The sequence below is a fragment of the Neovison vison genome, chromosome 9 (assembly GCF_020171115.1).
Source record: "Neovison vison isolate M4711 chromosome 9, ASM_NN_V1, whole genome shotgun sequence".
NCBI classification, from domain to species: Eukaryota; Metazoa; Chordata; class Mammalia; order Carnivora; family Mustelidae; genus Neogale; species Neogale vison.
In genome coordinates, this window is record NC_058099.1 from 948548 (window position 1) to 967606 (window position 19059).

A 19059-nucleotide genomic window follows, 5' to 3' on the forward strand; every position below is an offset into this window, starting at 1 on the left:
CCCCCCGCAGGGCTGCTTATGTAAGAGGCTCTGACCATGGCCTGGGCTCTGCCACCTGCCGCTCAGCGAGGGCAGAGGCTCCTGTGAGGCTGGTCCTCTCTCCAGTCCCAGAGATGCTGCCCAGCAGCCCGGATGGGGGTAGGGAGCACGTGTCTTGGCACTGCCTTGCCTGGGACCTCTGAGCATGTCTGACCTGGGGCTGGGACCCCTCCCACAAGCCCTCCCGTCATTCTCTCTCACTGCCCAGGGACCCTGGGCGGGGTGGGGGGTGGGGGATGGGGTGGGGTGGGGTGGGGCTTGCATTGTATGAGTTTGGTTCTGAAAGGGCCAGTGGGCTGGATGGTGACAGCCCAGTTGGGCCGCAGTAACCAAGGTAACCAAGTAGGGCCCGAAGGCCAGACGTGCTGGGCACAGCTTCCCCCACAGCTGGCTGCTGGGGCTGGGGCTGGGGTCCCCCTGGGTACCCTTCTCAGCCTGGGGCCCCCCAGCCTGGGGCACAAGCCCACTCTTTGTGTGAGCTTCCAGTTACACTGGTCCTGCCCGGCAGTCCGGCCAGGAGTGCCATGAGGGCCTCAGGCTGTTAACCGCTGCGCACAGAGATGGTGTCTCCCTGCCCGCAGAGGCCTCCCTGGGTGGACAGGCTGTCTCTGAGGTCCTGTGCCCTATTGAGCCCTCACAGGTGACCCTGTCCTTCTGCTTCGGCCCCAAGTCATCCCAGGCCGGCGGGGGCTCAGCGCAGGGCAGCTCTGGCCACTATGAGCAGGAGAGCGTCTTGGGGGAGGCGAGGAGGCAGGGCCCTGGCCCTGGGAGGAGAAATGAGGCAGGGGAAAGAGTTTCTGTGCGGACACAGAGGGTTAGTAGCTGTGGTCAGTGGGGGGACGGGGGCTGGTCATCTGCAGACCATTCGGGGGGGTGCAGACCCCCGTCCCAGGGCTTCTGCCCAGAAGCTGGATTCTTGGCAGCCCTGGCCTCTGGCCTTGGACCGGCCCCAAGGCTGTTCAGAAGTGATCAAGGGGGAAGCGTGGGGTCAGGTCAGCTCCCTGAATGGGACCAGCATGAGCACAGCTACCCACCTTGTGAGGGCAGGAGGGCGGGTACCAGGCCCAGGGGTCCTAGCAGGGTGGGGTGGGGACATCTGTACCGCAGTCCCCACCGGCTTCTGGCCCTGGCTAGCCCCTTGCCCTGCGGCCATTGCTGGGGGGAGGGGCTGAGCCTGTCCTGGTGGGACTGGCCTAGTCTCCCCTTGGGAGGCTGGGATCTCAGAAATCCTGGAAAAACAAGTGTGGCAGTTCTGTGGAAGGGTTGAGACTGGGCTGCCGGGTGGAGGGGGCTGGGCAGCCGCGGGTCTGGAGCCTCTTCCCCTCCCCAGACCTTTGTGCTGCGGCCCTGACATCCAGGCCAGGGACGTGAGGTACCCTCCCTGGGGGCTAGGGGGTGCAGACTGGAGCACCCTAGGGGCCCCTCAGCTGGGCAGCCTTGGGGGACAGCCAGGTGGGTTCCTGAGCTGGCAGGGGACTCCGGAGGTGGGGTGGGGTGGAGAAGCAGGAGACACCTGAGAGGGAAATGGGAGTGTGGGGGAGCGGTGGTGCAGGGGAGGGGGGCGGCGGTGCAGGGGAGGGGGCAGAGGCTGGCCTAAGACTCCCACCTCCACCCCGGCTCCTCGGATGCCATCCACAGACTGGGCTGTGGGCAACAGTCCGTCAGAACAGGCAGGGTTTGGGGTGCTGACCCCAAGACTCTGCAGTGCCCCTGGGCTGTCCTAGGAATCGGCCTGGGAGTTCCCTCCAGGATGGGGCAGGGGCAGGAAGAGGAGTGCGGAGGAAGGCCTGGGCGACAAGGCTGCAGCCCCAGGTGGGCACTGGGCCGGCAGCCCTTTGGCCGTAGGGAGGTCTGTGGCTCTCTGTATGGCCGGGCTGCAGGTCCCTTAGCAGCCCAGGCTGCCCTAAGACAAGGACATCTCCGCCAGTGGCGAGTCTCGCCTGGGCTGAGGCAGTGAGTTGACCCAGGGCAGTGGGACCCAGAGTCGGGGGGAAGAGGTGACCCAGGACAGCAGGATCCTGGAGATACGGATCTGGGCAGCTCTCATCTGGGAAGGCTGGGCTAACCTGCCAGGAGGGGCCCTTGTGACCAGACCCCTGGGGGGTCCCACAAATCCTGGTGGGACGAGGTCCTCCTGAGCACAGAGTGGCTCCCGGGAGCCCCAGTGTCCCGTCCTCAGACCCAGCGTCAGGGACCGCGTCCTCCCCCGCCATTTCCCTGGTGGGAAGCAGCAGGCCAGTTGTCCCCCCCCCCCCATGCCCCGTCTCCCCCAGGCGGCCGTGAGCAGAGGGGCGGGGAGTGCTGCTGGGGTGGGCGTGGTCCAGAGGCCTGAGCCTGGGACGTTGCTCCGTCCCCCTATGGCCCAGGTGGCCTTCCATAAATACGGTGGAGTACGGGGCCTGACCTCACACCCCCTCTCATGGAGGCCCCTGGGGCAGGGCCGGGTGGCCGCTCTTGTCTGGGGTCTCTGAGAGTGGGGTCAGGACTCCGGGAGGGAGTGGTCTCCTCCAGGAGACCCTCAAGGCCACCCAGCAGTTCCTGCTGGAGCAGCTCAGCAGACGGCTAAAGGAGAAGGGTGACCTGGTTGGGCAGGGACAGGGGGACCCTGGCTTGTGGCCACCTTCCTGAGCCTCAGCTTCTCCATCTGTGCGGAGGGCCCTGCCCTCTGCTCCGGACCTCCTCAGGCCCTCCCACAGGGGCCCCTACAGGCCCTCACCCGTTGTTTCCTCAAGGTGACCCTGAGCAGAGGGAGGGACGGTGGAGGCCTGGGCCTGTCCCAGCGCAAGGGCCTGAGGGACAATTTCGGGGCTCAGGAAACGGGTGCCACAGGGTCTGTTGGGCCGGCAGGTAGAGGAGGAGGCGGGGGGGGCCGGGACTCCTGGGCTGCGGGGTCCAGGTGTGCGATGGAGATCTGGGAGGGGGAGGGGGCGTCCAGGAGCCCCGTCCCCGCGTCCTCCGCAGTCACAGGACTCCCCCTGCACTCTGCATTCCCCCCGCCCCCGTTCACTGTGCTCGGAGCTGAGCCCTGTGTGGTCAGCAGCTCTGAGCTGGCCGTCTCTGCTGCACAGGGGGGCCCCTGCTCAGCTGACGTGGGGATGGGGGATGGGGGGTTCGTCCGTGCTGGACGCTGGCGCTGGGGAGGCCCCTCCTGGAGACCATGTGTGGCTTGGCGGGTCTCAGAGGGACAGGGTGGGCGTGGCTGACAGTGTGCGTTCGTGGCACGGGGGATGGCCTCTCGGGGGCCCCTGCCAGGCCACTGCAGCACCCAGCTCGCTCGGGACACAGAGACGAGGCTGAGCACCCCCGGGGCCCTGCAGCCCAGGCGCGGGGCTGAGGACGGTCTCCTGCCTGAGGACAGCTGGGGCAGGAGGAGGCTCTGACGGCAGCGGCTTTGGGACACGGGGTTGTCAGGAGTTGGCCGCCTCATCTTGGAGAGGTCCTCAAGGCCATTGCTCTGCCTCTGGTCTGCCCGGTCGGATACAAGATGGCGGCCAGGGCCTAGGCTTGACCTCATTCTTCGGGGGCGGGGGGGCGGGACAGCAGCATCCCCCACAGATGGCTCTCCAGGGCTGAGGCTGTCCAGGCGCCCTGGTGACTTCTCACTGACCTGCGGCTCACAGTGTCCTCTGGCCTCAAACAAGGACCTCACAGGGACCTGTGGACCCCACCCACCTTCTGCTTGGCAGTCAGCTCCCCCCAGTCTGTGAGAAGGGGCCTTGAGGGGGCCCTGAGCTGCTGAGCAGGGGTGGCCCCCCGGACAGCTGGACCCACCCTGCCACGCTGCCCCGGGGCTCACCCCCCACAAGATGCTCTTGCTTTGGGAAGTGTCGAGGAGGCTGGCTGTTGGGTTCTCAGAGGGTTTAAGTCTGGAAGAGGCCGTGCTCTGGCTCAAGGAGAATCCGCTAGAGAGAATCCCCGAAGGCCTTATCCCCTTCCCGGGAGCCCTCCCCAGATGCCATCAGTGGCATCTCTGTGCTGTACTGGGACCGAAGGCCACCTAGGGCAGGTGGCCAGGAGCCAGCACCTGCCTAAAGCAGAGAGCTGGGGGTAGCGTGGTTAGTGACTCTGGGTCGGGCACCAGGACCTAAAGAGGAAGGGGGGGTGCAAGGTCCAGCTCAGAGCTCCTCCCCGGCCAGGAATGCTCTCTGTCCCTCTCCTCTCTGAGGGACGGTGACACGGCCACGCTGGGAGAGAGAGCTGCCAGGTTGCCAGGAGTCTGCAGAGAGGGGACAGGCACAGAGAGGGGACAGGCACAGAGAGGGGACAGGGACAGGAGCCGTGCAGGAGAAGTGCGGCCTGCATGGTCTGGGCAGAAATCCAGAGTCGACCTCATGTGGGGCCCCTGAGTCCTGTCGCGACCTTACATGGAAGGGTGGCTCTCCCGTGGGGGCCCTGAGTGAGTCTGTGCCTCGTTTCCAGACCCCGCCGAAAGATGGTCAGGGTAAGCTGAGGCCACTCCTGGCCAGCAGGAAGCCAGGGCTGGGGGCTGCCCCGGGAAGGGGTCCGGCCGCCGCCGTGCTCCCGCACACCCCCCGCCCCCCATAGCTGTGACACTCAGCACCAGGGCAGCTGGCTTCCAGAAGGGTCCAGCGAGGCAGTGGTGGTGGGGGCCGGAGCCTGCCCATCACCTGTGTGAGGGCTGGGGGAGAGGGCCCTGGGCGGGTTAACAGATAGGCCCTCCTGGGTCCCCGTGAGCTCACCTGGGCGTCCCTCTTCCCAAAGACCCAGAAGCCCGAAGGACAGTTTTGGGCAGAGCCTTGCTCATTCAGGGACCCAGTGGAGTCTCCTGATTCTGGAAGATTTCTTGGCTCTATCACGGGGCCGCGTCAGGCCGGTCCCGGCGTCCACAGGGGTTCCTGGTCCCAACAGAAGAGAGCTCGTGTCCTTGGTCCTTGGCTGAAGCCAGCCCCTGAGGTGGGAGCTCCTGCCTTTCCCTGGGGGCCCAAGGTGACTCCACGGGGAGGCAACCAGAGTTCCGAGCAGGCCCAGCACCAGGGCGGTCACCTGGAAGGGCTGGGGGGCTCTGGGCCCTGCGGGGCCGGGCAGCAGGCACCCTGGGCATGGGTGCCCATCATGGCCCCCAGGGAGGCCCTCCAGGGGCCTACACGACCCTGCTCCCCGGGCTCCTGGCCGGCCTCTGCTAGATGCCGTCCACGGTGGCTCTGTCGGTCCTGAGAGCCCAGGACCGCGGCCGGCCCTCCGGGCGAGGGGCCTCAGGGTTAAGTGAGAGGCGAGGACGCCCCGCTCCCACCCGGGCTAGAACCTGTGCTCTGGGAGCCGGCTGCGGCCTGGCCTGCCGCCCTCGCCCACCCCGCGGGTCACCGGGCAGGCGAGCTGGCTCCTCCTGGCACCAAGCGTTCATTTCTGTTGGGGGAGGAGTGTGGGGACAGGGCACAGCAAGGCCTTGTTGGGCAGTGGGAAGAGACTCGCTCGAAGGAAAGCAGCAGCCCAGTCTGACAGCCGCTGGTCTCGGGCCTGGAAGTTACTCTGGCCGCGGTCTCCAGCGGGCGGGCGGGACCCGGCCATCGCCAGGGAGGACCCTGCCTCCCCTTCCACGCACCTGCCCTCCCAAGGGGGTGTCCCGGCTTCTGGCCCGGTTCTGCTGGAGATCTCGTCTGCACACCCCTGCCCTGTCCAGGGGCCAGCTGGGCTCCCACCCCTGGGGCTAGCACTGGCTGTCCTGGGGGGCACGTGGGAAGGGATGACCGTGGGGCCAAGGGACTCAGGTCAGGCCTGCTCTAGTAGCAAAGAGAAGGGACACTGTGGGGGGCCTCCCACCCCCCAGAGTTAGAGAGGGCGGTAGTGGGTCTGCAGGGGCCCGGGGCTCAGGAGGCTGGGAATGTCCGCTGTTTTGGCTGAGCGCGCGCAGGAAGGGAGTGAGAGGTGGAAAGGAGGCAGCGGGGGGCTGTGGCTGCACGGGGCGGGGCCCCACAGTGGCTGTGCCCCCGGGGCCCAGAGCCAGGAGAGCTGAGGTTACAGACAGGGAAAGAATGAGGACAGGGAAGGGGCGGCTGGAACCATGATGGGGCCCAGGGGAGGCTGGCCACTGGGGTCAGAGGAAGGGAGGTCACAGGCAGCATGTCCTGGAGTCTGGCTTCTGGACTAGGAGGGCACAGGCTGTGCCCACTCCCAGACAGAGGCTTGTCCTTTCCCGTGTGGGAACGCCGGCCACGGAGCCCAGCTGTCCCAGAGCGGCCAGGACAGCCGTGCCTGGGACTTCGCCTGGCCATGGGGCAGGAAGGTTCAGCCTTGGATGAGCCCAGAGCCAGAGGAGCGGTTGGGATGGGTTGGGAGGGGTGAGGCTGGGTGGCAAGTGGGACTAGGGGCCGCACTGCCCAGACTGAGCCTGGGACCCCACGCGGGGCGGGGTTGGCGGGGCTGCAGTCTGGGCCTGGGGCTCTGCTCCAGGTCCCCCACGCCTCCGGCAGTGCTGCGCCTTGTCACGCCACTGGCTGTTGGGGTTTCGGACTGGAAGGATCTGGCAGGGGGCGTGGACACCCTCCCTGAGGGGCACGTGTGGGGCAGCCGTCCTGCCCGACTCTGGCCAGACCAGGGAAAGAGCTTTGCCGGGTGGGGAGGAGGCGGGGTCATTGGGCTTCTCCTCGGATTTGGGAAGGGGCGAATCCCATCACGCTGGGTGGGCAGCTGCTGAGGGGCTCGTGAGGAGAGGGTTCTGGAAGGCGGCAGCCTCACGTGCCCCGCAGGCCCAGACCCAGGCTCGTGCCAAGCCCTCGACCGGTCTCCCGCTGTTTCCGCGGCCCAGGGCGGACACTACGGCAAGAGGCCAGCTGCGGCCACGGTCACCTGTCGGTGTCGGGCCCAGGGCAACCTCCCCAGCCTCCAGCTCTCGCTGGTCGTCAGTGCTGCTGGGGAGGCGGCTCCCGGGCTTCCCAGGGCAGCGTGGGCTCTGCCCATCCCCAGCACCCAGGGGGAGGCAAACGGGAAGGTCACGATGTCCTCCCAGCACTTAGGAGGTGAAGGCAGACCACGGCTTCAAGGTCATGGTCCCCGTGTGAGGACAGCAGGCACCTCTCCCGGCCCAGGTGGAGGGAGACCTTCATCTCTGCCTGACTGGGTTCCTCCTTCCCTCCGCTCAGACTCAGTCCCCAGCCTCTACCTAGGTGTGGGGGTGCTGTGCCCTTGCCTCACTGTACGCACGCCCCCGGAAGTAAAGAGGTCTGCAGGGTCAGGGCTCTGAGCCCTGCAAACCAGCACCTGACGATGAGGGAGAGGGCTGCACCCTCCCCTCCTGTGCCCGTGTCCAGGCTCTGTCCCGGCCCCTCTCCGCCCCTCCCTGCAGCCCTGAGAGCGCACGGACTTGGCCATCCCCAGATGGCTCCCAGCGGGACCCTCTTGGGCGCCCGTGGCCCCACAATGGGGCAGCCCTGCAGCATCTGCCCGGCGCTGGCCCCGCGAGGCCAGTGGGGACCAGAGAGTGGTGGACGCCATGCTCAAGGGCCCCATTCACCAGCTGCCCCTCAGTCTCTGAGGGCTTTCCGGGAGGGGAGGCCCAAAGCAGGCCCCACAGATGCGGGTGAAGACCCCACAGAGGGCGGGGCACCGTATCCTCCACCCTGAACCCCCAGGAGTGGAGTCCGCTCCCAGGGACAGCCCCAGGCCTCCCCCCAGCTCCCAGCCACCAGCCCCAGGAGCAGCTTATGGCCCTCCCCAGTGGGGACAGAGCCAGGGAACCCTGCTGGCGTGCACAGATGCTCCAGGGACATCGGCTGCCCAGGGTCTCAGAGGGCCAGCAGCTGAGAGAGTGGAAAAAACCCAACTCCCAGTTAATCCACACAAACCCAAGAAATAAAATAACTTCCTTCAAAACAAAACAGCTTCCTGCCAGAGCATTCCTGCCTGATACGGGCTGCACGTCCCACGGGGAGAGCTTCCAGACGAGACACAGAAGAGATGTTTCAGAATAGAGGGATGGAATGTGCTCCTGTGCGTGTGTGCCCGCGTGTGCCCGTGTGCATGTGGGTCTCTGTGCGTGTGTGCCTGTGTGCCCATGCGTGTGCCCGCGTGTGCAGGTGGGTCTCCCTGTGTGTGCGTGCACGTGTGCGTGTGTGCCCACGTGTGCCGGTGCATGTGTCTGCACATGTGCCTATGTGCACGTGTGTATCCGTGTGCATGTGCACGCGTGTAACATGTATGCATATGTTGCGTGTGCACACGTGTGCGTGTGGGTGCCCATGTGCCTACATGTGGTAGAGACGGTGTTTCAGTGCCCCCCCAATAGCCTAGGAACCTTAGTTAGCTCACCAGGGAAGGCGGGTGTGCAGTCAGACCCCCACTTATGTTCCTCGGGTCACAGGGTCCCCAGGATGTTCCCAGGGAGGCAGAACCAACAGCTCCCCTTCCCCAAGCCCCACTCCCATTTCCAGTCTGCCGGGGGGACATCAGAAGTGGTCTCCGGACGGCCGCCTGGAGAAGACCCCTGGGTCTTCCAGGAGACCGCGGGGAGTGGGTGATGCAGGACACGCCGGCACCCAGCCCTGGGACGGTGCAGACAGAGCTGTGGCCGCGGGCGCCCTGGCTTCAGAAGCCTTCTCCAGTGAGCCCAGTCGTGAGGAAGGAAGGGCTGTGACCACGCGGGCGCTCTGGGTGCCGGGCAGGGAAGGCTGGTGAGACCCCTCACACTCCCAGGGTCTGTGCCTTCCCGCAGCTCCCAGTCAGCTCGTGTGGGGCGGGCTGGGGGCGTGTGGCCCGCCAGCACCGAATTTCCCCTCCATGCTGGGCTCTAACCCCTTGGGCCCCACTGCCTGTCGGAGGGCCCCATGGAGGGGGCAGCTTGGTCCTGGAGGCCTCCTCCAGCCCCTGTTCCTGGGAACTTGCCCCCACACACAAGCTGCACCCCCCTCTCTTCCCAGCAGAGGTGTCCCAGACGCACAGAAACGTGGACACCCCAGAAGGAGGTCCCCATCCTTCCCCACACGCCAGGATGAACAAAGGGATTTCTCCCAAAGGCCTGCTTCCCCAGCGCCACCCTGCCGCGCCCCGACGGCACTCACGAGCCCGCGTGCGGTAGCGTCTCCTACACGATGTGTGCACGCGCACGGGGGCGCCCATGAGGGGACACGTGGGGAACCAGGCCCAAGTCACTCACAGTGGGGGGGTGCAGGGCCGAGAGCTGGCCCAAGACCTCAGGGCCTAGACAGGGTGCAGGCGGGAGCGGGGCGGGAAGGGCTGCAGCCAGCTCTGCACCCACAGGGGCGGGCCCCCAGCGCCCACTCGGATCCCTACACTGTACACGGACCCCCGTCCACCTGCTCCCTCTCTTCCTCCTCCAGGAAACAGACGGGTCCCTCCGGAAGACCCTGGGGGGCTGCTCCAGGCACAGCAGGCCCAGATGATACCAGGGCTCCTGGGCAGGATCAAGAGACTTGCCCCAGCAGGCACAGGGCCCAGAGCCGGGGCCGGCTGCGCGGTCCAGCCAGCAACTCTCCCAGGGCCCACGGCCGCCCTGTCCTGGGCCAGTGTTCTGGGACGAGCCCAGCCTGGTCTTCCCGCCACACGGCCCCCATCCCTGAGGGACCTGAAAATGTCCTATTCCTGCTGCCCGGCTCCCAAGCTCTCTGCTCCGCGATACCCCCTGAGCCTTGCCCCGTGGCTGGGCCCTGGCCCCCGTGCCGCCCGCACTCCAGGCCCCCGGAGCGGACTGCTGTTTACTAAGAGAGGCGTGTGGGCCTCTCCGGCAGCGACGGCCGCGCTGTCTCCCGCCTTGTGCTTCCGTTTCTGCTGCGGTTACCCCACGGCCGTATTATTGTCGCACATGAATTTAGAAATCTCGTATGTTCTTGATGGGTTCAACCTACTTTATTATGAAATAACCCGGGATTTCTTTTTTTTTTTTTTTTAAGATTTTATTTATTTATTTGACAGAGAGAGACAGCGAGAGAGGGAACACGAGCAGGGAGAGCGGGAGAGGGGGAAGCAGGCTCCCTGCCGAGCAGCCCGATGCGGGGCTTGATCCCAGGACCCTGAGATCATGACCTGAGCCAAAGGCCGACGCTTCACCCACTGCGCCCCCCAGGCGCCCCTGTTCTCACCTTCTTGATGCCTCTTTTGGTTTTCATCAATTCATCATTTCACTTCTGTTAACGTGGGGCATTGTGGGGGCACGTGTGTGTGTGCACGTGTAGGGGCTCGTACATATGTTAGCGGCTGTGGCCAATATTACAGCTTCAATTTGGCAAAGTGCGTGGACGCCTTTCCGCCCCCCTCAAAGACACCGTCTTCGTCTGATTCAGAATCGATACATGAGTCGATACATTCAATGCCCTCCACGTGGTGGCTGTTCTCCGGGCCAGGGCTGAGCCCCGGGACCCGCCTGCTGGTGGCCGGCCGCTGGCACTCTGGCCTCGGTCTGGGCCCTTCATCCAGCTCTGAAGCTCTTCCTTTAGAGTTTTCCTTATAGGCCACCCCCTTTTATAAAAGGATTTATATTTGTTCGTCTGAGAGGAGAGCAGGAGAGCCGAGCCGGAGGCAGGAGCAGAGGGCGAGGCGCATGCCCCGCTGAGCCCGGAGCCCGATGCGGGCCTCGACCCCACCGTCCTGAGACCGTGCCCCACGCCGAAGCCAAGAGTCAGGCCCTCGGCCCACAGAGCCCCCTGCGTCCCGCCCTGGCCTCTCTCCGCTGCGAGGCTTTCTCCCTCCGCAGAACCTGCGGGTGTGTCAGGACCCGAATGGGGGCGCCTGGGGGCTCAGTCACTTGAGTCCTGACTTTGATCTCAGCTCAGGTCTTGAGGGTCATGAATCCAGGCCCTGGGCTGGGCTCCATGCTGGGCCTGCTGAGAAAAACAAGAAGGAGGAGAAGTGCCCTTGGCCGTCCCCTGACCTGGGAGTGGCCTGGAGTAGGTGGCCTGGAGGGGCCGCGAGAGCCCGCGCTGTGCGATCCCTCATCGGGCCCAACTCCTCCGCGGAGATGGACCCCGACCCGTGGCCGCCGGGGCAGAGGCGGAGGGGGCCGGTTGCACGTGGCCGCCCAGGAGCTCTCGGGGATGCTGGATGCTCTGCGCCGCACCGAGCTGTGTTTACACAGGTGTCCGCGTGGTCCCGACTCCGGAGCAGCGGGCGACGTCGTGTCCGTCCCCGGGACTTCAGATCGGAGCCCAGATTGTATTTTTGTTTTTGTGGAGATTATTTATTTACTTGGGAGAGAAAGCGAGCGAGGGCACCAGCAGGAGGAAGCCCGCGGGAGAGGCAGAACCCCGCCGGGCAGGGAGGCCGAGCCGAACCGAACCGGGGGCTCCATCCCGGGACCCCGAGACCGCGACCTGAGCTGAAGGCAGACGCGGCACCAAAGGAGCCCCCAGGCGCCCCCTCAGCTCGTATTTAAGAAATAAGGTCTAAATAAGGACTTTTCAGACAAAACCTGAAGTAGTCCCCAGCACGTGTGCAGCGAAACACAGACACGGGGCAGGACTGAGCAGGAGGGACGGCAGAGCAGGGCCACGCGCGGGCACCACAGGCTCTGGGGACCGTGGTCTGTGTCATCCTCAACACGTCTTGCGGGTGGAAAACACAGAATTAAAACACAGGACAGGAATAGAACAAAATCTCGGAGGGCAGCAGGGGCACGTGGGGGGCTTCGGCGGTCAAGTGTCCAACTGTGTTTCGGCTCAGGACAGGATCTCAGAGTCGTGGGACGGAGCCGGGCTCTGCACTCTGCCTCCGCCCCTGTCCTCTCTAAAACAAAGGTCGTGGAGGGGGATCTGAACTCTCGTGTTCACAAGAACCGAGGGACGGGAGCGGCCCGAGCGGCTACCGACAGGCCCAGGTGAGCAGGACGCGGCCCGGCCACACCTCGGACCGCGACTCCCCCTTCCAGAGGGGATCCCGGCCCCGCGGCCACGTGGGCGGAGCTGGAGGTCGCGGTGCCGAGTGCGGTCAGCCCGGCGCGGACGGACCGGTTGTGAGTCGTGAGCGGAGACACCCAGGAGCCGGAGGAGTCGGACACACACGTGTGGCGGGGGCGCCGGGCGCAGGGTTTACGGGGACGGAGTCCAGCCCGGGAAGACGGACGAGCTCTGGGGACGGACAGGAGGACGGCTGCTCAGAAGTGGGCACTCAAAGAGGGTTTAAAAAACCTAACAGGGGCGCCTGGGTGGCTCAGTAGGTTAAAGCCTCTGCCTTCGGCTCGGGTCATGATCTCAGGGTCCTGGGATCGAGCCCTGCATCGGGCTCTGCTCAGCGGGGAGCCTGCTTCCTCCTCTCTCTCTGCCTGCCTCTCTGCCTACTTGTGATCTGTCTGTCTATCAAATAAATAGATAAAAATCTTAAAAAAAAAAAACCAACAAAGTGAGATTTACAAGTTAATAGAAAGAAAATGATGTCATAAAGAAATGAGTCCAACAGTTGGGGCAACAGCATCTGTCTTCAGACGAGGGACCCAGCTTGCCGTCTGGCGGCCCCGCCGGTGCCCAGCCTCTCTGTGCCCAGGCTGGTCCCACGGTGCTGGAGTCCTCATCCGCCCTCTCCCAGAGCTGTCCAAATGTCCCTTCTGCTCCTGCTGCCCTGGCAGCTCCCCACCATGAAGGTCAAGCACCCAGCAGGCTCAGGTGCAGACGTGGGGCCCCAAAGGGTCGCTTGGCCTTGCCGGCCGTCCCTTCTGGGGGGCCGCTTTCCCTGGAAGGGAGCCCTAGAGGCTGGGGAGGGCTCCCCAGCAGCAGGCCGGTCTCTCAGTCCGTCCAGACACAGTCCTGTCCTGTCCACCTTGCCGCCCTTGAGACCATAGCAGCTGGGACGCAAGCAGAGTGACGTGAGCCCACGGGGTCCCGGACCCAGAGTCCCCTCAAACACCACGCGTGGCTCAGCTGGGCTCAACGATGGCCACCTGGCTCCACCTCGGGGGACGGGGACACAATCCGTGGCCCTCCCCCACACCTGCCCTGCCTGTCCCATGGCGGCAGCACCCGCGGACCTGCTGGGGGGTCTTGGCTGAGAGAAATGGCAGACTGAGCCTCCCCGAGGGACTGGGATGCAAGCAGGGGCACGAACTGGGAGGTGGTCCCCTGGCGTCAGGTGCCAGCACCGGGCAGCCCCCGCCTGGGGACCGGAGGAGCCTGGGAGCCTGGGGCAGCTGGACCCAGCTGTGTCCTTGGCCCCGGGGTCCAAGCCTTTCCCACTTTACAGGGTTTCTGCCTGTCTAGGCCAGAATGGGGAGGTTCCCACAGCACTGACTGCTCCTACGGACAGGCTGGTACTTGTGCCGTCCATCGTGGGGACGGACGTCCTGCTGGACAGCCCACCTGCTCTCACCAGCTCACAGAGAAGCTGTGGGGCCGGGGGCCGTCGGGGGGGGGGGCCTGGGCAGCTGTGGCAACGCTTAGCCCGCAGCTGCACTGACCCTGTAGAGAACCACGTTCGGCCACAGGTACTGCTGGGACCCACACCACAGTCCCTCAGGAGTGGGGAGAGGGACACCTGCCCTCCAATGACAGGGCTGGGACAAGGGCCAGGGGTGGTTGCAGGCATCCTCCAGGGTCCTAAGTCCTGTGTGTCACTGAGGAATGGGGACACCCCAGGGACCCAGGCCCGCAGGCAGGGCTGAGGGAAGAGCCCTGGGGTCCTGAGTCGCTCAAAATCATGACGTGCCCTTCGGACTAGTACACAAGGCACCTTTTGTCCTTCCGCAGCAAGTGAAGACTAGGGTTGTGTGCAGGGGTCTCTGTTTCCCTGGCTGTAGCCCTGCCCGTTCCCCTCTGCCCAGCCCTGGCCCCTCCTCTCCGGCCTGAGCTCCCGGCCCTGTCTGCCCCAGCCATCCCTGGCCAGCTCTCCGCCGGCAGGTGGGCTCGGTGGGACACCTGCCCGTGGGCCCAGGGAGGGCGCGCCGTGGGTAGGGGGGACACCAGTGGGGAGGGCTACGGCTGGAGATCTCCGGGGCCCTGTGTGGCGGCAGCGCCCCCCATCTGGGGCCTGGAACGCTCCTCTGGGAGGCAGCTCTGTGCTCCCAGCACCAGGGGAAGCCCTAGGCGGCTCATGGATGTCACTGTCACAGTACAGGGCTTTGTGTGGCCTCCGTGGAAAAGGCCGGGAGGAAGGTGTGACCCACACCATGGTGAAGGGCCCCTCCTGCCACCCAGGGCTGAAGCTGACAGGCCAGGTGGCCGCCAGAGGGACAAAGACTGGCCCAGGGCCAGGGCCAGCCCAGCCCAGCTGCTTTCATCCCCTTCCGCTGACTCTGCCCTGAGGGAGGAACAGGGCCAGACCGGGGTGGGGAGGGGGGCACTCAGGCCAAAGAAATGCAATCTGGCACGGAGTGAGAGGTCCCCATGTTCCTTGATCTCTGTGGGATCAGCTTCCCCACAGGCCCTGGGCTTGGCCTGCTGCCCCCTGCTTGGAGCTCCATGGGGCCAGGATGGTGGGGCGGGGGCGGGGTGGAGACTGGTCCTATCTGGGACAGGGCAGCTGCCTCTCAGGTGTGCACAGACGGTTGGGGTCCTGGGTTAGAGCTCTCTGCACCTGAAGGATCCCTACACCCGGTGGGGGTCCGGCCGGCCCCCCACAACAGGAAGCCAAACCTCTCTGCCCAGCCCTCCCCCACCCTCCAGGCCGGGGCACCTGTGTCTAGGCTGCTCCTCTTCCGGGCCCCCCCGCTGCACCCCTCATGGCAGTTACAGGGCTCTGGGGACTGGGGAGGTGGGGAGGTCTGTGAACTCGTGTCCCTGGGGGCCACGTGGGCAGGACGGAGGGGACCCACAGGGACCCACAGTGACCGGCGAAGACACACTCCCAAGGAGACTGGAGGCTGCGGACGGGCCTGGTGGGCAGGGGTGGGCATGAGTGCGCTCGGAGGGCCCTCCCCTACTTGCACTTCCCCCCAAGGTCACGGTGGCTCACACGGCTGGACCCCGACACAGAGCCTTTATTCCTCGCTGCGAGCAGGGGAGGGGCCTTGCCGTGGGGGAGCCACGTCCACCTTCAGCAGGTTCCCGGCTGGGGTGACCACTCTGACGGGAGAGACAGAGGCTCAGATGCAGGAGGAGCAGAGCCAGGACAGAGCCAGAGGCGGCGTGAGAGCCCGCAGCTCCGGGGAGGGGAGAGGCGCCGGGGCCAAGGGCGGGAGGGGGCCCGCAGCTGCCCGGGAGAAGACTCTGGTGCGGGAGGCTGGCCAGGGACGGAGGGACATACCCTCCAGGGTGCCACCCTGCCCCCAGCCCCCAGGCTCGCTGCAGAGGTGCAGCCGGGCCCTCCCAGGCTCGTGCTTGTGAACGCTGTGTCCCTGGGTGTGCACACGTGCACGCACGCGTGTGTAAGCAGGACGCGTGCCCGCGTCAGCATCGCGTGTCTGCCTGTGTGCCTGTGCTTTACCTGTGGTCATACACGTGGGCAATGCTCCTGGAATGAGAGGAGGGGGCCCAGGATGCGGGACCCCGGGCGGGGGGGGTGGCCCGGGACAGGGGGACCCCGGGTGGGGGCAGAGACCAAGGAGTTGTGAGAAACCTCCTTTGAGCTCAGGACCCCGCAGGTAGACCCTGCACGCAGGCCACACTCCCCCATGGGCTCCCATAGGGCTCTCGAGGGCCATGGGCGGCCCGTGCTGGGTGCAGAGCCCTGCGGCTGCCCGGGGGCCCGTTACCTGTCAGGTCCGGGAAGACGACGTTGTCGTCCGACAGGCCCAGCGCCTGCAGCAGGCAGACAAACTTGTCCAGCACCGCCGTCTGGATCACCCACACCCTGCCTGGGGCCGGGGGACAGCGGCGCGGCCTTTAGCTGTGGCTGTTGCCCTGGCGGTGCCGGACCCCTCCACTCCACCCCCCCGCCCTCCCTTCTCTCCCCCACCCCACCAGCGGGACCTCGGCCGCCGGGGGGCCTCACATAGCAGGGTGACCCTGAGGACGCTCTGGCCGCCGGACTGTCTTCTGAACAGCATCAGAGCGAACACGCTGTAGTCAGTGTCGTACACCTGGACCTCCTCGGGCTCTGCCGGGACACAGGGAGGTAACGCCGCAGCACGAGCCCCTCGCCCTCCCCGGCCGCCCCCCTGCCTCCCGCGGTCACCCTCTCACCCTCCCTGCTGTCCACCGAGAACCCCCCGGGCTTTGCCGCCGGAATCAGCACGTAGGACCAGGAGACACAGTGGCGGCCCCTGCGGGAGCAGGGGAGAACACAAGAGGAAGGTTCTGGAACCTGGCCAGACCTCTGGTTTCCTTCTCTCCCTCAGGGGAGGGCCCCGAAGCCAGTCCCCGCCAGACCTCAGCTGCGCACCTGGAGGAGACGTCTGTCGGAAGCCATGGGCGCGGCCCCACACAGGAAGCTTTGCTGCCCTCCCCAGGGAGGCTGTCCCCCGTGGAGGACGAGGTGTGGGCTCTCCCTTGCCCTCACACATCCCCTTGGAGCCTCTGCGCGCCCACCCACTGGCCGCTCCTTCGCAGCCTGGCTGGGACCCCTAATGCCTGTGTATGTGCGATGGCGACAGAAAGGTGTTTCTGGTTGCAGGGTCCCCTTCGGGAGTCCTGAGTGGGCCCGGTGGGCATCATGGCTGGCGCCCCTAGCCAGCAGCCCCAGACGTCGCTGAGCCAGGCCAGATGGGGAGAAGCTGGGCCGGCCGGGTAGGCCCCCCAGCTCGGGCCCCAGGAGGCCCTCCCGCCGTGCAGAGGCCTCTTCGGGTGACACACCTGTTTTGAGAAGCAACCAAGTACAGTCCGGCCTGCCGGTGGGGGAGAGGGGAGGTTGCCCCAAAGCCTTCTCGGCCCACCTGCACTTGCACTGGGTTCTCTGTCCCCCTCCTCCCCTCTAATCAACCTCCGACAGGAGCCAGGCCAGTCAGGTGCCCCCAGGAATCTGAGATGCTACAATGGGGGGTTCTGGGGTGGCAGGGCCCATGCAGCTGGCAGGCTGGGGCCGGGGCCAAGGGAGACCCTCAGAGGAGGCTCTCAGCTCTCGGACCTACCTTGGTCGGCGTGAGGGACCCGCCTCGCTTACGGTCCGTTTCATATTCCTCAGACCCAAAGAGCCCTAACCAGAGATGTTCCCAGGCCCTCTCTCCCGTGTAGCCAGGCAGGTGGGCAAGGAAGCCCGCCAGGCCTGCTGAAGATGTGGTGAGGGTAAAGAAGCCCTCACGGCACCGGTGGCCCCAAAGGGGGATGGCACCACCCTCGCCTCATTCCCAGGGGCCGCTTCTTCCCGACCAGCGGGGAGGCACTTCTTTCGGACAGACCAGCCAGAGCCCCTGTCACCCTGGATGCAGCAACGGGTTCAGGAGGATCACGTGACTCCAGAAAACCTGGTCAGAGGCCGTTGCCAGGCTGACCAGGATGCTCTCTCTTTTCTGGAATTGGGAGCCCTGAGAGGGACATCAACCCAGGCTAATGTTTTATCCCTGCGAGGTGAGAACTTTCCCAAACAGAGCTCTGAGACAGACAGAGCTGAGAGAGAGAGAGGGAGGTGCTGAAGGGGCCCTGATCACACTGCTTGAACTCCTGGATCCAGCTGTACCTGAACTCCATAAGCCCTCGAGGCTCTTCTGAGTCTGTGATCCAGTAAACGCACCCCTCTTTTGTGTGTGCCCCAGAGCTGGCTTAGGTCACTGGCTGCCTGTGCTGAACCAGGGCACTGGGGCCCATGCTGGCCTCAAGCCATGAAGCCATTAGGTTCCAGGGGTACAGGCCAGGGATCCTCACTCACCGGGTCATGGCATACGACACTTCAAGGCGGCTGTTCTTATTTTGCTCGAATACTGCAGTGAATGGGTTCAGCAGGAATCTGTCCATCTTCCTGTGGGTGCCGCCCGCTAGGCCGACCACAAACCATTCTCCCTGGAACTGTGGGAACCTGAGGTAGGCAGAGCCCAGGATAGCCCAGGGGCCCTCACCAGGCGGTGGCTCCCCATCTGAGCACCGATGACACCGGCAGGGCTGGGGTGAACTTGCCCAGCGCCTGGCATTCGCAGGCCTTAGTTGATGGAGATGTTCCCACCGCACGGGGACTAGCCAGGGTTATAGGAGGGAACAGCTGGCCCAGGAAGGCCTGTCCAGCTGTCCAGGGACCTTTTCTGTTGGAAGTCGGGAATCTCTGTGGGGGGATCTGAGGCCAGGCTGGGCTCCCGGGATGGTGCCTTCCCCGGCCACCATGGCCCTCCTTGCTCCTTGCACTTGGACCCCGGCTGACTTTCTCCCCGTCCCTTCAGGCCCCAGACCTGTTCTTCCTGGAAGTTCCGTAACACGGAGGGAAGGCCTGGCGGGGTGCTTGAGGTCTGGCCCTTCAGGCCTTTCAGCAGGACGAGGACTGTCCACAGGGCACCACAAGGCCCCATCCCAGGAGGGACGGGGGGAAGCAAGTGGTCCCGGTGGCTGCCGATTCAGACCTCCCCTCTTTATGGGCCCATCCCCAGGTGCCCCTCCCCAGGGGCGGGCCCCTTTCGCGTGCCTTCTCAGAACTGGCAGAAGAGGTGGCCGCAGAGGGCTTGGCGGCAGACAGGGCAGGGGCGGGGCCCTCTTGAGATCCTGCCCGCCAAAGACGGGGGGCATCTGGGTCCCAGCCCAGGAAGGGACACTGGCAGAAAATGGAGGGGCTGGGGGTGCTTGCTGGGTCCACTAGCTCCCAGGGATGTCTCTGCACCTCACTTTCTGAGTCCGAAGTCCCCCAGCTCCAACCCTCTTTGGAACCCCTTCCCAGTGCCCCACGCCTGCGGTGCCTCCCTGTCCGGGCCCTGCCTCAGGAGCCTTCCTGCCACCAGGTGGAGGGCAGAACGTTCCGTCCCACACAGGGAGCTTGACCTTTTCTTAGTCCTGAAGATCAGGGGCACGAAGTTCTTGTGGAACACCGAGTGCCGAGCCCAGGCCTGCCACCCCCGCACTGCTCCCCACACCCTGAACCCAAGCGTGGGGCAACAACAGACCAAGGGGCCCTACTGGCCCAAGGGGCAGGGGTCATGGCCGGTCAAAGTGATGCCAGAGAACGGGGTGGTGGGCAGGCGGCCAGAGCCCCCAGATCAGGATGGCTGAGGGGTGACTGCAGGGGCCCCTGTGCCAGAGTGAGGGCAGGGGGCAGGCAGCCCAGTCTAGTGGGGGTGGGGCT

At 65.6% G+C, this 19059-nt stretch overlaps 1 protein-coding gene across 1 annotated transcript; it reads right to left on the minus strand.

Moving 5' to 3' along the window:
• Positions 1-14883: 14883 nt before the first annotated feature.
• Positions 14884-18523, minus strand: LCN12 (lipocalin 12). The gene is made up of 6 exons (XM_044264201.1): positions 18179-18523; positions 17668-17804; positions 16050-16129; positions 15859-15963; positions 15620-15721; positions 14884-14990 (listed from the first exon to the last, which is right to left on the minus strand). The coding sequence occupies exons 1-6, from the start codon at positions 18293-18295 to the stop codon at positions 14962-14964; spliced, it is 570 nt and encodes a 189-aa protein (XP_044120136.1). The 5' UTR covers positions 18296-18523; the 3' UTR covers positions 14884-14961.
• Between the last annotated feature and the right edge of the window lie 536 nt (positions 18524-19059).